General features: G+C 40.4%; 1 protein-coding gene across 1 annotated transcript in view; it reads right to left on the minus strand.

Annotated features, from left to right (window-relative positions):
• Positions 1-17152, minus strand: part of galnt9 (polypeptide N-acetylgalactosaminyltransferase 9) — a gene marked incomplete at its 5' end in the record, with an annotated part of 118461 nt that overhangs the window by 73528 nt on the left and 27781 nt on the right. Inside the window, one exon of the mRNA XM_083784803.1 lies at positions 9008-9174. Coding sequence (XP_083640929.1) covers positions 9008-9174 — 167 coding nt within the window. The remainder of the gene's footprint in view (positions 1-9007; positions 9175-17152) is intronic.

Consider the following 17152-nt stretch of genomic DNA (forward strand, 5'->3'; position numbering starts at 1 on the left):
AAAAGTGAATTTCATCTCCACGGCAAAAATGAGAAATGAAAGAGACGCTCTTTAATATTGCGAGCAATTGAGAGGTTCTATCATTTTGAAACACTCAATAGAATTAACAGATTTTTTTACACTGGGGGGGGGGAGGGGTACAGAGCAGTGACCAAGGAGTTTATTGTCATTCCATACAAGTACAGAACGAAATGATGCTTGCGGTGTAGACTTCTGCATCAGAGCCCTGGCTTGCCCTGACTTTGGCTTTGAAGCAGACATCAGTCAGTGGGGGAAAAAAAAAAGCAGCACAATCCCTGTGCCAGCGACATAGAAAAACCTGTCATTGGAAGGATCATCTGTCAATAGATTGTGTGTGTGACTGTGTGTGTGCTTGCGTGCGTGCGTGCGTGCATGCGTGCGTGACCGAGGGTCTTTACTCTTCTTAGCTATAACAGCTCAGAGGAGGGAATGTTTGGCATCAATGGCATGACACCGCCATTGGGCAACCAGTGAGTCATGAGAAGGCGGCCTCTGTCAGTCCAATGCCTGATTTATGCTCGTTGTGCATCGTGTCACACATGGAAAACAGACAATCTACAAGCTCGACTTGCAGATCGGCACGTGGCAGCTTATGTAGATCTGCTTTATTGTCGCATTGCCTCAATTATACATGGTTCTTCATTGTGTCGTGTACCAAAAATAGTAGATCTGCAAACTCACAACACGCCACACTGCAACACATTGGGAGCTTGTAGATCTGCTATGTTTGGTGGTGTGTAACAACCGTTTAAATCCCTTAAAAAGCAGATGTAGGCCTATCTCTGCTGGGCTGCTGTTTACATTTCTATTTGGGTATACTACTGTGGGTATGCTGACAGGATAGGTGTAGTTGCTGTGATGCCTGCATGTTATGAAAGCAATATCAGAAGAATTGTAGCGACATAATTAACCGGAATGTATTTAGGAATCAAAATAAATGTGCATATCCCTCTGACCAAAAAGCCCTGTGGCTACTGAAATATGATGAAAGCCACGAGTGCAGCAATTGCTGGGCTTTACTGAGAAACCGTAAAAATGACACTCTTTGATATTCAGCAAACAAATTTGGCAGTACTACTGCCAAATCTACTGCCGCAGTAGAGTTACAGACCACGAAGGATATTAATTACTAACTACAATGCCCCATACCCCCCCCCCCCCCCCCAAAAAAAACTTGCACGCGCGCACGTGCACTCTCTCTCACACACACACACACACACACACACACACACACACACACACACACACACACACACACACACACACACACACACACACACACACACACACACACACACACACACACACACACACACACACACACTTAACAATCAAATGGAAGATTATGGATGCCTTGTGAAACTGGCATCCATGAAACTGGCAGGATCCATGCACGGGGGAGCGGAGAGAGAGAGAGAGGGGAGAGAGAGAGAGAGAGAGAGAGAGAGAGGGGGAGGGGTGGGGGTGACCTGCAATATTTTGACCTTGTAATCAGAAATTCACAAATTAAATCCCCAGTTGCATTTAAATGCCCTAAGGCAAGACACTGTGTGAATCCCTACTTTGCTGAGAGTAATTCACCATACAAATCTGACAGAAACAATGTGTAGGAAGCCATGTGTGCAAGAGGAATATGCACATTTACACAGTTCTGTATAAACCATAATGAAGCAAATAATGATGATAATCTTTGTCTTCACATATGTTGTGATAATGATATGTTGAAACAGGTCGGAAACCCATTGAATCAATAAATCACACAGACGAGTCGACTGACACTGGATAATGTGTCGGTTGACTCTGCCCGAAGCGAGTAATGGTATGCGCATGCAATATTCATAGAAAACTATAAAATGAGTTCATTGTTTATGCCTGACATTCCATCATCCCCATGAGTAAACAAAATAGTCTCAAAATATCTAGCAAAAGCTATCCTCTAAATCGCAATGCCATAAATGAGAGATGGGTAATCGTCTGTATAAGTGCTAAGACCGATGAAGAGATAATTCGCTGTCATGACAGGTCAGGGAGGGTGCTTATACAAAGGGGAGGTCTAACACACTTATAATTGCAGCACCATTCAGCCTACAAAAACACACCGTCAATTGAAACGAACACGCTAATGACATAAGGATGTAAGGTTTCTTTGGCAACAGTGCAGAGATTGTTAGATGCAATCTTTTTTTAGGAGACCTTAAGCATGATATATACTGAACGATGGTGCCCACCTGCAGCAAAAATAGCAGATGTACAAGCTCACAACTCACGCTGCATTTGTACAGTAACAGTAACAGAAACATGTTCTAGCAATCATTATAATGTATCATAACATCTTCCCAATGATATGGTAATAGGGGAAATCCTACACATACTGTAGAGTTTTTAATACAAATTTAATATACAATGTTTACAGTAATTCAGCTCCATTTGAAATTAATATTACAAGCTGGGATCTCTGCTGGGCTTCGGTTTATACCCTGTTTTCATTATGTGAACCATTAGGTTATCAAGTTGATAGCGGTATTTGCAAGAATCAAATTCTGCAAGGCTCATTAAGCCTTCCCCTTTTTGCTTGCTAATACCGGAACAACAATGAACCAGCAGTTATCCTGTGTGATAGACAGAGAGCTAAAGCTTATCAACAGGGAGCGTGAATCAAACTCAACGCCGGCAGAGACGATCTAATAAATAAACCCCTTAGCCACCAATAAATATCACAGGCTGCCCCGGAAAAGGATATGTGTCATGGGGACAAGGCAAACATGATTCCAACAGTGTGATTCATTATGCCTGAGAGGGAGCTCGGCTAGTTCCTTCAAGTCATGTCGTGGAGCCCTTGTTTAAACAAGAGGGGACAGGTGAGAAGCGTCCGGAAAAGGTCAAGCAATCCAGCAGCCTGCATGTTAATAATTGTCTAATGTCAGAGCAAAGATACGTACAGCTCCCTCAGCAACAAACTCACACATCTGCACGCATTAACATCAGCCAATACAATGAGTAAGGGTAACAACAGCAGTATTCTGAAGTGAAGGATATAGAATGCCACACTTTTTAGTTCTAAAATGTGTTCCCAATGCTATTTCCCATAGAGGTTTGTGTTAGGGACAAGATGATGTAAATTTTCTCTTCATTGTCAATGGCGTTTTTAAAACAAACATTGAACTAAAAACAAACATTAAACCTATATAGGAGGGGCTAGCACCCCTCAAAAATCACACCCGTGTGAAGTGAGGTGTGCTCTTATCATCGTACATCATCATTCATCATCTCATACTGGCCAATCAGAATGCCTGTTTGTTGCAACACATTTACGTCATATTTGGCGGACATTTGACCTAATTTCTCATTTAATTGTCAATTGAAAATACGAGACGTGTGGGGACAAGTTTGGCGGACGTTAATTTGACCACATTTGTCCTTTCATTGTCAATGGCAAATATTGAGACGTGTGGGGTAAAAAGCTGCCCTCAAAAATCACACCTGTGTGAAGTGAGGGGCGCTCTTACCATCATACGTCATCTCATTCTCAACCAATGTCACATCCCCCACCCGATCACGCCTGCCAATCACACCTTGAGACAGTCCTCACTCTCATCTTCAATGTTTGTGTTTACATACTTTTGTCTTCACTGTTTGTGTTTACACGAACAATCAAAGCTGGACATAGGAGGGGCTAGTGCCCCTCAAAAATCTTGAATAGAGATTAAGTGGTTAATAAAGATGCATGCAGTACCTGAGAATTATTTGCTTCACAGGGTGTTTGGTATGCAAATCTAATTCTGGTGAAAGTGCATATAAGTGAGCTAGTCGTTAATCATTGGGCTAATTTGGTGATAATATCATTTGGGGTTTCACGATTCATGGCTAACACCTGGAACACACTGGAAGCATCAGCGTTGCTGCAATTTATCGTATGACTAAGTACGTATGGCTCAAGTAGTTAATGCTAAGTAAAATAGAATGAGAAAAATATAGCTGCAAGCAGTGATAAGGCGGGACCAAGAAAGAAGACAATACGCAACAAGAACAATATGCACAAATAAGACTGACAAGCGTAGTTGTCAGGACCCGGATTTGAACACACAACCTTGTGGTCCGAAGGCAAGAGCTCTACTGACTGAGCTACACAGAGACAATCAGTGCGTTTCACGCAAATTGCTCAAAAATCCAGGCAGAAATCAGGTATAAGCATTTTTCAAACTGCTCAAAATGGTGGAAAATCTGAGGGCGGAGCTTACTTGTCAAAGTGACAGATCTGTTCCTCATGAGTCAAGGAACATGTGGAAACAAGTGCCACCACTTTTGGCCAAACAAGGCATAAGTTATGCCTGTTCAAAGGATTCATTTTCAAAAAATTGCCATAGCGCCCCCCTTTGACCTATTGGAGTAAGACTGCTTTCAGTGCTATTTGGCATGACCCTCTACCATACTGTACAGTTGCAAAAGCATATGATGCTGCATGTATGTATTAGAAGAAGAATTTTCACAAACCAGCAATTTTCATTGGCTCATAAAAACTTCATTTTTCGTGCATTTTGATCAAAGATCCTGGGAGGAGATAAATTTATTTTTTGTTTTTCATATAATTCAAAATGGCAGGTGATCTAAAGGTCAGAGATCAAAAGTCAGAACACGAAAGTTGTTCGGCATGAGGAGACACATATGTGTATCAAAGTGTCATTGCCAACGGTCAAACGGTTCATGAGCTATGCACGTTCAAAGTTAGCATTTTCAATTGAGTGCTATAGCGCCACCATTTAGCCAATGGTCATGGGCTTCGCATAGTCACTGTTTGGCATGGGCCAGATTACCGCGTTTCATGAAAACCGACTGCACGGTTCAGCCAGAAGAGCTATTTTTGGCGGAAGGAGAAGGAGACGAATAAGAAGGAGAAGGAAAAAAACCCACAAAAACAATAAGTAACTAAAGTCACTTTGTGACTTCTTGGTCCCTTAAATATATATTTTACAGAATAAAAATATAAAATACAGAAGGCACCAACAATGCTAAGTAAATAAAATTGAGCAAACAATGCATACTGTAGATTTGGTTCAGGTCGCCTTAAAAAATAATGATGAAACGATTACGATTACAAATCACGATTAATTATCACACAAATAATTGCGATTAACGATTTAATTGTGAACTTTGGAAAATATGAATACTTTAATTTTCAGCCTTTATGCTTCTTAATTAGAAATTGCACAGGGCAGGCAGATATGACAAATAACTTAAAAATACAAAGAAATTACTGACATTTAATAATGTTATATACTTAAAAACATAACAAAATAGCGGAAATAGCTGATCTACAAGCTTACAACACATCATGAAGTGGTGCTTTGTAAGCTTGTAGAGCTGCTTTTTTATTTGGGCATTTTTCAACAATTATGGAAAATAATTGATGATGACACTGTAGCCCCCCATGTACTCTCACGTCCCATTAATCATCATTTTTCACCTCTTTATAACAACCTTGGATGGGAGGAGACCTGCCAGTGAGCGGGTTGGAGCAACATTATTAGGGGAGGCGTTCAGCTGCCATTTTCGCCTGCTCATTGGTTTTAAATGGCTGCCAATTTAAGAGCCTCAAAGGGGAGAGTGGTTGGTGGGCCAATGTTGACTCTTGCTCAGTCCTCTTTCAGTATGTTATTTATGCACTCTTTGTCTACTGGCAGCCTGAGGGAGGCAGGGGCCAGTGCTCCATGCCAAGTAATGGAGGGGCCAAGTGTTTGGACGAGTTTGGACGAGGATGCTAGCTAGCATTGTCAGCAGCCATGGGCCCTGCAGGTGTGGAGGCAAACTCAAACCGTCTTTGCCTACATCACCATGGAGACGGTTGTAGGCAGGCACCAGTAGGGCAAAGGACAAGAAGAAGAATCTCCTCTTCCATCTCCTCTTCCCCCAGCTATTTTTACATTAAGAGCATGCCCCTAGGGGCTCTCTATCCTTTCACTTCCCTCTCTTAGCTCTCTCTCAACAGTTAATGGACACGGACACGCACACACACACACACACACACACACACACACACACACACACACACACACACACACACACACACACACACACACACACACACACACACACACACACACACACACACACACACACACACACACACACACACACACACACACACACACACACACACACACACACACACACACACACACACACACACACACACACACACACACACACACACACACACACACACACACACACACACACACACACACACACACACACACACACACACACACACACACACACACACACACACACACACACACACACACACACACACACACACACACACACACACACACACTTGTGCTCAAACCATAATACTGTACTACCTAGGTGGATCAAGGCTTCATAGATACTGACTTTATTGGCCGCTTTGGAAATCTGCCAAACGCATGTGAAGCTGTGTATGTTGCCTTTCATGAAAAACTACATTATGATTGAATAGAGAGAACCAGCAAAAGGTTGCTGGTTCAAATCAATGTACAGATATGCCATTTCAACACTTATGTAGCTTTTAGCGTAGGTTCAATAAGGAAGATCTTAACCAACGCTTTCATTCGGCCTTTCAGCACCATCATGGCTCGTCATTATCTGTTCTCAAATCCTAGCACTTTGCAGCAGCCAATCAGGTGATTTGACTCCGCCTTTAAATATCTCTGCCTCTGACACTTTGCCATTCTCTTTTCAGTCTGCAACAAGCAACCCACCTCCACCCCCAACTCCACCTTGCCATCTAGTGTTGAGAAGGAAGGAGGTTCATCTGCTCAGCTGCCGCCACCAGCATCTAGACTTCAATGTTCCAATGGGGGCCGGGTTCTCCCTATTAAAAGCTAATCTTATTCAATAAATGCAATTGTCTAATTGTCTAATTGCCAAAATAATGCTCTGCCATAATTTTGCCATTGCCATTGCCGTTTGCCATTTTGCTAAACTGCTGCCAAATCTCTCCTTGCTAAACTGCTGCCAAAATATTTCCAATAAACATTAGCTTATTCCATATTGGTGTGTTCTCTCCTTTATTGAACAGGCTTTCCTGTACTATTCCTGATTTTTTTTTTCTGGAAATACATGTTTAGCTTTGTTTAGCTGTTTAGCTTTGCTAATTCTTCTCTTTTGTCCCTTTTCGACACTACTTTTTTTGTAATATGTAAAAAAAATAATTTGAATAGCTTTTACATAACAGCCAGAAGCTGATATGGGGGAGATAGTGGGGGAGTGTGTAAATTGTTTGTGGGTTTTTGGCAATTTTTTTGTGGTCCTTTTTTGGCCTATTCGCGGCCGCCTACTAAAAATCATATTGTGGTGGTTGGTCCTGATTGTGTGGTTGTGTGGTGGCCCGCCACACAATAATGCATACAGGGGAAACACTGCATAACAACACCTTTGCAAATGCTCTCCTTGTGCACTGGCAATGTTCTGACAATTTACCAACAATCCACTGTCTTGCCAATGGCATGACGTGTGAAATTCATTTAAATAAATTAATTTAGCAAATAATGCTACAGTATGCACTCCCTAAATGCACACACGCACACGGCACACACACACATCTGGATTCAGAGATAAGAACTTTTAGAATTATATTTGTGCCAATCAGCTTCAATTCAGCATTTGTTTTAAAAACGAAAAGGTTCTTGACGTTATTTGAGAGCATATATATTTACACGCACCTCGACAGTGGGTGCAGGGCCAATAAGGCAATTATGGAAGGAGGTAGGGCCCGCACATCATTCTTTTGGTAAAGAATTACTTTATTGAATCGACAACGTTTCGATCTTCACAGATCTTCGTCAGGTCAGTATACTGACACTTGACGTTATTTGAACATACCAATATGATAGTGTAATGGTATAAAATTTACAAATATTTTGCTCGAAACTAAAAGCATCCTATTGCTCTGTATCTTGTTTAATTCAGATAATCCTTCTTATTTATTTTATTTATTTTATTTATTTTATTTATTTTATTTATTTTATTTATTTTATTTATTTTATTTATTTTATTTATTTTATTTATTTTATTTATTTTATTTATTTTATTTATTTTATTTATTTTATTTATTTTATTTATTTATTTTATTTTAATCCAACGACTTTGCAACCCATTTTTTCAACCTGTGTCAATTATGTAATTTAATCCTGGGCACTACACTTCCTCTGCCAACCTGGGGGGACAGCGGACTGACCTCATGCTTCCTTCTATGCATGAGGAGTCCAAGGTGATTATTTTCATATGACAGGGGAGAGTTTCCATGGCCGGACGTAGCACGTGGAAGGAACACGTTATTCCAACAAGTTCCATTCGCCTCCATCAGGCGCCCTGGCTGGCCAGGGGGAGGCAGTTTATAGAGATTACTGCATGTTTTTCGTGAGGTTACCTACCCTAGAGGACATGGGGAGAACATGCAAACTCCACACAGAAAGGCCCTATCGCCAACCCCACCTCGGGTATGGGCACTGATGACGCAGAGGAGAGCACGCCACCAGCACCCACAGCGCCCCCAGCGGGAATCGAACCCAGGACCTTCTAGCTGTGAGGCGACAGCACTAACGACTGTGCCACCGTGCCCTCCAGATAATCATATGCAATACAAACAGGTTATCAGAACACTACTCCAGCAGTCCTTACAGTATTTGTTGGAAGTTTGTTTGTCCTGTGCAGAAAAAAACACTCCCATTTGGCACAAAAGTAAAAACTGCCATAGCCACTTGCCCAAATGTGCCCGATGTGATGCCGGCCGGTTATGGCCGTTTTTAGCCCAAGGAGTGTTTTTCATGCAAAACTAATGCTTGGAATGGATTCAGAACCCTGAAAACCCGCTAGATTGATGTCACATGCTACTTAAAGCATAATTAAATTTTGAACATTTTGCTATACTGTAGGTTGTCAAAGTATCAGTTTTGTCTGACAGCAATGATATGTATTCCGATTATGAATTGAAGATGTCTCTTACCACTGTCACTATTGTCATCCACCAGGATGATCTCCTTGAGGAGGTGGGCAGGAGTGTGGTTGACCACACTGTGAACAGAGCGAAGGATGACTGACAGGGCCTCGTTCACAAAGATGAAGACCACAGAGATCTGCGGCAGGTCCTCCGGATACGTCAACTGTTTACATCTGTGAGGATTGAGATTAAGAAATTAATATTATAGGCACTTAAACTACATATACAGTACTTCACTGACTGGGGCTCCCCCAAAACACTGTACATGGTCCCGTACTTTTTCCCCTCCAAACAAAATTGTGATGTTCTCGGAAAATAGCTGATCTGTGAGCTTGTAGATCTGTCATTGTCGCTGAATGTTTGCTTATTTTTGCTGAATGTTGGCCTATTTATGATACACCCAGAATAGGGTCACTAGGGTTTATTTGGTTAGGGACAGCAGTACAGTACCAGCTCAGTGGCCTTGTGGTTAGAGTGTCCGCCCTGAAACTGGGAGGTCGGGGTTCGATCCCCGGCCGGGTCATACTAAACACTCTAAAAATGGGACCCAGTGCCTCCCTGCTTGACACTCAGCATTAAGGGTTGGATTGGGGGTGGGAAGTGAGGACGCTGGCGTCGACTGTTCGCCGCTTCACCTCCCAATGTATGAATGAATGAACCATTGTAAGCGCTTTGAGTAGGCACGTAGTGCATAGAAAAGCGCCATAAAAATGCAATTCATTATTATTATTACAGTAGATCAGTACCTTGTTCCGCATATGGTTGAAATGAAAAGCAGGCAATAATATCTGCAGTGGGGAAGTCGTTTTGCAGACACTACCTTACTGCAGCTCTGCAGCAAGTTGTGTGAACACATCTTACATTACTCAGAAAGAAATTGAAAAGAATTGATGAGGACATCCCCAAAATTAAGCAAATTTATGAAAGTGAAATCATTAAAAATCTGAAAATATGAGAGAACAAAATCATTTGCATTTATACACGATGAGAGAAGGGCTCATAAATCACACATGAAAAAATAAATGGTATTCCAGCTCAATGTGGGTAGCTTTTGAATTTTTGATTTAATGTGTCCAACGTCATTTTGTTTCACGGAAACAAAGCCCTCAGGGCAAAAGCACGTGCAGCACTCTCCTAAGATTTAGTTTGAAGACCCACTTCCATTTCATAAATAAGCAACAGCTCCGAGTCCTTTTTCTTCTTCTTCTTCTTTCTCCCCAATTTAGTCATTGCCAATTCCCCCATAGGCCATAGTCCCTGTCACTGCCAACACATGCTGCACTATATTGGTTTTTGGGAGGGTGTAGAGACATATCTCATATCTAGAGAGATATCTCCTCTGATATACATGGAGTCGGCTTATTTTCACCTTACAGTGAGTAGTTTCATCAGGAGGAACATGCTATCCCTCCCAATTCTGCTCCCTTGCTGAACATGCAACCCAACCAACCTGTATCAGGTGCTAGTGCAGCGACAGAGGTCACCCTCCCCTGCCAGATTCTCACCCGCAAAAGTAGCCAATTGTGTTTGTTGTGTTTTGTTGAGTGCCCAGTGAGGAACAAACACCAATGTCCACCATAGTGGGAAGGAGCTTTACCCCAGGCCTGCACTACCCGGATGCCCCAGCTCCCAGCCTTGGCTGCACTGTGACTCTTGGAAAATGGGAGAACTGTGTGTTATCACACCACATACAGTATGTGACATACTGTACTGTACGTACACTTTCACAAAAGTTCCTTTGTAGGAAGTAAGTAGTAGGTATCAAAGAGTAAAAATGGTAAATGGTGCATTTATATAGCGCTTTTATCCAAAGTGCTTTACATACATTCACCCATTCACACACATTCAGCAACCTGCTCATCAGGAGCAATTAGGGGTCCAGTGTCTTGCTCAAGGACACTTTGACACTGACTCTGGAGTAGAATGCTTAATTTCTCATTGAGGCATATGTTTTAAAATTACACCGTCAGTTCTCTTTTTGTAAATCACAAGCTTTCTTCTGAAAAGCTCAGTACATGTACATGAATTTATCTTGGGACACTGTTATGGGGGTATATTGATATGCATGGTTGAGTGGGGATAGTACTTCACATTGCAGAGAGTTCAGAGAGTATAATCAATCTTTGCATAAACTATGTGGAGATTATGTATTATGATATGATCACTATGCATTTAGAGGGCTCTGATCAGGGATCTTGAAGCTCATTCTCAACAGATTAATTACATGAAGATTGAAGTTAAATTTGATAAATAAACGCACACACACACACACACACACACACTATAGTAGCATTAGACATGCAAGCTACGATAGCCAAAGTAGGAGCCTATAGGGCTCATTTATATACATAAATATTCTTTCACTTGAGGCGTTATTCCAAAGCGAATACCATAGTTCTGTCCTTTGATATCATTAAAAATCACAAAAGCACCAAAAATGTATGTGCAGAAGTAGCTCTGTTTGGAACCTCAATATCTACTGTATGCTTTAGCTCCGAGATGAGGTTCCGTGGCAGGATATCCATACACAGGTCGAAATGGGGTTGAGCCATCGAGGAAAATAAAACACAGCTCCTCAGGTCAAACTAAGCAGAAAACTGAGTGAGAAAAGCATGCAAGCTGAACCTAATCACGGTTATTAGTACTGGGGCAGCCAATCAACCTTGCTGTGTCAGTGAGTCCTTGCATTGCTGTGTCAATGAGTCCTTAATTGCTGTGTCAATGAGTCCTTGCATGCTGTGTCAACGAGCCCTTGCATTGCTGAGTCAATTAATGTTTTTAGTATAGTTTCCAAAAAGTAAAGATATCAGAACCGAGATACATTTACATTTACCGAGATACATTTACATTTTAAGTCAGGGGTGAAACAACCGCTTACAGAGCGGTTGTTTGTCAGCGAGTACCATGTTTTCCCAATGTGATCTTACGGAAGCAGTACTGCGCATGCAGACGGGGTGGACTGGACTACATTTTATTTAAGCCTGATTTAAGCAGTTGTTTCACCCCTGACTTAAAATGTTACGTTCCTGTGTTAAGTTTATCAACTGTATCTCGGTTCTGATTCCTTTACTTTTTGGAAACGATACTGCGAAAAGGGTTTTCTCGATCCCATTTCGACCTGTGCAGGGATATCCTGCCACGGAACCTCATCTCGGAGCTAAAAGCGTAGATATTGAGGTTCCAAACGGACCTAGTGCAGAAGCCTTTCAGAAATGAGACCCCTAGAGCTGTCTGAGAGACGAGGATGTCAGAGGCAGACGAGCTGTGTAGAGGAAAAATCTCTTCTCTTTGTCGTAGTCTCCCTTCACAATCCAGGAAGCCAGCAGGAGAAATCTGCTCCCAAGCGGAAAACAGACTGTAACCACTGATTAGAAGACTGTTCTGTTTCTCTCTACCTCTGCCTCGCTCACTCTGTTTGCCTCTCTCTGGCTCAGTGGCTCTCTACCTTTACTCTCTTTCTCAATAACTCTAATTTGCTAATGGCCTCTCTACCACTCTCTTTCACATTCTGCTTCTCTACCTCTCTCTACCCCTACTCTCTCTCTCTCTCTCTCCACCCCCCACTGGTGTTCACTCTCCATTCCTACATGCTGCCACTCCTACATTGACTTCTAATTGTCGGAATGGTGGTATGCTTCATATTTGTAAACATCCCACCATTCCGACAGAACAAAGTCCCACCATTCCGACAGGGACCCGCGGCAGAAAAAGTCCCACCATTCCGACAGATCACTTTCACAACTATTTATTTATTTATTATTTATATTTATATTTATATTTATATTTATATTTATATTTATATTTATATTTATTTTATTTTATTTATTTATTTATTTATTATTTTATTTATTTAAATAGTATTATTTATATTTATTTATTATTTTATTTATTTATTATTATTAATTAATTAATTAATTTATTTATGTATTTATATTAATATAAATATTATTATTTATTTATTATTTTTTATTATTATTTTTATTTATTTATTTATTTTGTATTATTATTTTTGTATTATTTTTTTATTTATGGTTTATTGATTATAGTACAAATGGTTTACAACTATTTATTTATTATTTATTTATTGTTATTTATATTAATATAAATATTATTTTTTATATTTTTTATTTTATTTATTTATTTATTTATTTTTTATTTATGGTTTATTGATTATAGTACAAATGGTTTACAACTATTTATGTATTATTTATTTATTATTATTTATATTAATATAATATTATTTTTATATATATATATATATATATATTTTTTTTTTTATGGTTTATTGATTATAGTACAAATGGTTTATCCTGCTTGATTATTATCGAATGTAATAGCATGAATTACTCAATTGAATTATTAATTTAACTCTGAATTATATTCAGCTAGGATACAGTGTTTGATATTGATTGCCTATTCTATGCAACAGTGTTTGATCTCATGTTGATTACCTATTCTATGCAACAGTGTTTCATCTCATAATTAGTGCAGCAGAGTACTCTTTTTACTGCCTTGCTTAGATTGGTCAGTTCTTGATTGAATGTTTGTGATTGGTGCTCTTTTTCTTTGGTCAGTGTCATGTCAGTATCATGGTCAGTGTCATGTCAGTATCATGGTCAGTATCATGTCAGTGTCATGGTCGGTGTCATGGTCAGTGTCATGTCAGTTTCATGGTCAGTGTCATGTCAGTATCATGGTCAGTGTCATGTCAGTATCATGGTCAGTGTCATGTCAGTATCATGGTCAGTGTCATGCCTGTATCATGGTCAGTGTCATGTCAGTATCATGGTCAGTATCATGTCAGTATCATGGTCAGTGTCATGTCAGTATCATGGTCAGTGTCATGTCAGTATCATGGTCAGTGTCATGTCAGTGTCATGGTCAGTGTCATGCCAGTATCATGGTCAGTGTCATGTCAGTAGCATGTCAGTGTCATGGTCAGTATCATGTCAGTGTCATGGTCAGTGTCATGGTCGGTGTCATGGCAGTGTCATGGTCGGTGTCATGTCAGTGTCATGGTCAGTATCATGTCAGTATCATGGTCAGTATCATGTCAGTGTCATGGTCAGTATCATGTCAGTATCATGTCAGTATCATGGTCAGTATCATGTCAGTATCATGGTCAGTGTCATGCCTGTATCATGGTCAGTGTCATGTCAGTATCATGGTCAGTATCATGTCAGTATCATGGTCAGTGTCATGTCAGTATCATGGTCAGTGTCATGTCAGTATCATGGTCAGTGTCATGTCAGTGTCATGTTCAGTGTCATGCCAGTATCATGGTCAGTGTCATGTCAGTATCATGTCAGTGTCATGGTCAGTATCATGTCAGTGTCATGGTCAGTGTCATGGTCGGTGTCATGTCAGTGTCATGGTCGGTGTCATGTCAGTGTCATGGTCAGTATCATGTCAGTATCATGGTCAGTATCATGTCAGTATCATGGTCAGTGTCATGGTCAGTATCATGGTCAGTATCATGTCAGTATCATGTCAGTATCATGTCAGTATCATGTCAGTATCATGGTCAGTATCATGTCAGTATCATGGTCAGTATCATGGTCAGTATCATGGCAGTGTCATGGTCAGTATCATGTCAGTATCATGGTCAGTATCATGCCAGTGTCATGTCAGTATCATGGTCAGTGTCATGGTCAGTATCATGTCAGTGTCATGGTCAGTGTCATGTCAGTATCATGGTCAGTATCATGTCAGTATCATGGTCAGTGTCATGGTCAGTATCATGTCAGTGTCATGGTCAGTATCATGTCAGTATCATGTCAGTGTCATGGTCAGTATCATGTCAGTGCCAAGGTCAGTGTCATGTCAGTATCATGTCAGTATCATGGTCAGTATCATGTCAGTATCATGGTCAGTATCATGTCAGTGTCATGGTCAGTATCATGGTCAGTATCATGTCAGTGTCATGGTCAGTATCATGTCAGTGTCATGGTCAGTATCATGTCAGTATCATGGTCAGTATCATGTCAGTGTCATGGTCAGTATCATGTCAGTGCCAAGGTCAGTGTCATGTCAGTATCATGTCAGTATCATGGTCAGTATCATGTCAGTATCATGGTCAGTATCATGTCAGTGTCATGGTCAGTATCATGTCAGTATCATGGTCAGTATCATGTCAGTGTCATGGTCAGTATCATGTCAGTATCATGGTCAGTATCATGTCAGTGTCATGGTCAGTATCATGTCAGTATCATGGTCAGTATCATGTCAGTGTCATGGTCAGTATCATGTCAGTATCATGGTCAGTATCATGTCAGTGTCATGGTCAGTGTCATGTCAGTGTCATGGTCAGTATCATGTCAGTATCATGGTCAGTATCATGTCAGTGTCATGGTCAGTATCATGTCAGTGTCAAGGTCAGTGTCATGTCAGTATCATGGCTAAAATGTAATAAAAACTCAATCAGCTCATATATTATAAAGACATTATTGCATTATGAAGTTTTATTACAGTATGAGTCGCCTATGTGGAGGTTCTTAATGTAACACATTATTACATTATAGAAAAATCTATTAAGTTATGTGCTCGTCTTTTAATTAAATTATGAGCTGATTATTACATTATAAGTTGCTACACACCCCTTAAAACATTGCCTTGAAAATACATTTAAGATTTGTGGACTGTCGGAATGGTGGGACTAAAATGTGTCGGAATGGGGGGATGTCGGAATGGCAACATGTCGGAATGGGGGCATGTCGGAATGGGGGGATGTCGGAATGGCAGCATGTAGGAATGGAGGGATGCACCCCTCTCCACTGTAGGCTCTCATCGTGTCCCATTCACTTAAAATATTGTATCTGCCTGCTCTCTCTCTCTCTCTCTCTCTCTCTCTCTCTCTCTGTTCTGTTGTGTCACACTTTCTCCTCATACCAGAATGTCATGGTAACTGCTTTGTTGATTGGAATGCAATTTTATGATGCCATTTTCAATGACCCAGTTAATGAAAAAAAATCACACACACGACCACAGAAATGAATAAATATACGTTCTTACTCTCTCTCTCTCTCTCTCTCTCCATCCCACGCACACACATATGCACACTCATGCATGAGCATGCATGTAATCATAAACACAGGCACAACATGTGATCATGTAAATGATTTCTGTTGATAATAATAGCCTACCTAATCTCCCTATCGTTGGGAATTCTCATGTTCAGTCATGTACCATTATTTTGTTTTGGTTTCTATTTTTTTTCCAAGAGGCATATTGTAGCTTTGAAGTTGAAGAACATTATGGCCTTGGATGTAGAGAACCGCCTGGCTGATTACCATGGTAACCATGAACACACATGTTCAATGTTCCACACCATGCTAATTTGCTATGACTAACACTTCCGCACATACACACTACGTCTCTGCATATTTTCACCTCATCTTATTCAGTGTTTTGCCATGAATTACAATGAAGCAATTATACTGTATATTTAGTTATTTACAATTCTTGTGATACGTAGTGTTTCATTACCACTTTTCCGAAATCATCCAATGCTATCTACAAAGTGGATTATACTTTATTGCATTAAATAATGTATTATTTAACCCATTCTGACCGGGCACCCATTTTGGTGTCGGCATCATGTTATGCTTTATCTATTGAAAAATAGCAGATCTACAAGCTCATATCGCGCCACCGAGTGGCGCGATAATCGAAGACACTTTTTTTTTTAGATTTTTAGATTTTTAGATTTTTAGATTTTAGATTTTTAGATTTTAGAATCTGATCTCAGGTCAGAATGGGTTAATAATGAAACTGTCAGGATGTAATAGACATTTTTAGAATCTGATCTCAGGTCAGAATGGGTTAATGATTATCTGATTTATTATTTAATGGTTCTGATTCTTCTGATCTTCATCTATAGGCTACTCTAAACTGTTGCCTCTTTGAATGCTCTGCTATTAGGAGTTTGAAAGATTGAGTGTTTTATGAAACCGTGCACGTATTCGCCTCCATCTGCAACAGAGAGAATATACCACGGTGGCTGCTGCCCCAATGGTGGCGCCTAGGATAGAGGCAGGAGATGTAGGATAGGATAAGGGACTAATAATGGCTACTACTGCATGACTGCACTCAACATGCCAGCATGAACAAGAGGCATATGCTTGCAAATGGTTCCCAGACAAATACAGAGCT

Source organism: Protomyctophum parallelum (genome assembly GCF_964188405.1).
Source record: "Protomyctophum parallelum genome assembly, chromosome: 15".
NCBI classification, from domain to species: Eukaryota; Metazoa; Chordata; class Actinopteri; order Myctophiformes; family Myctophidae; genus Protomyctophum; species Protomyctophum parallelum.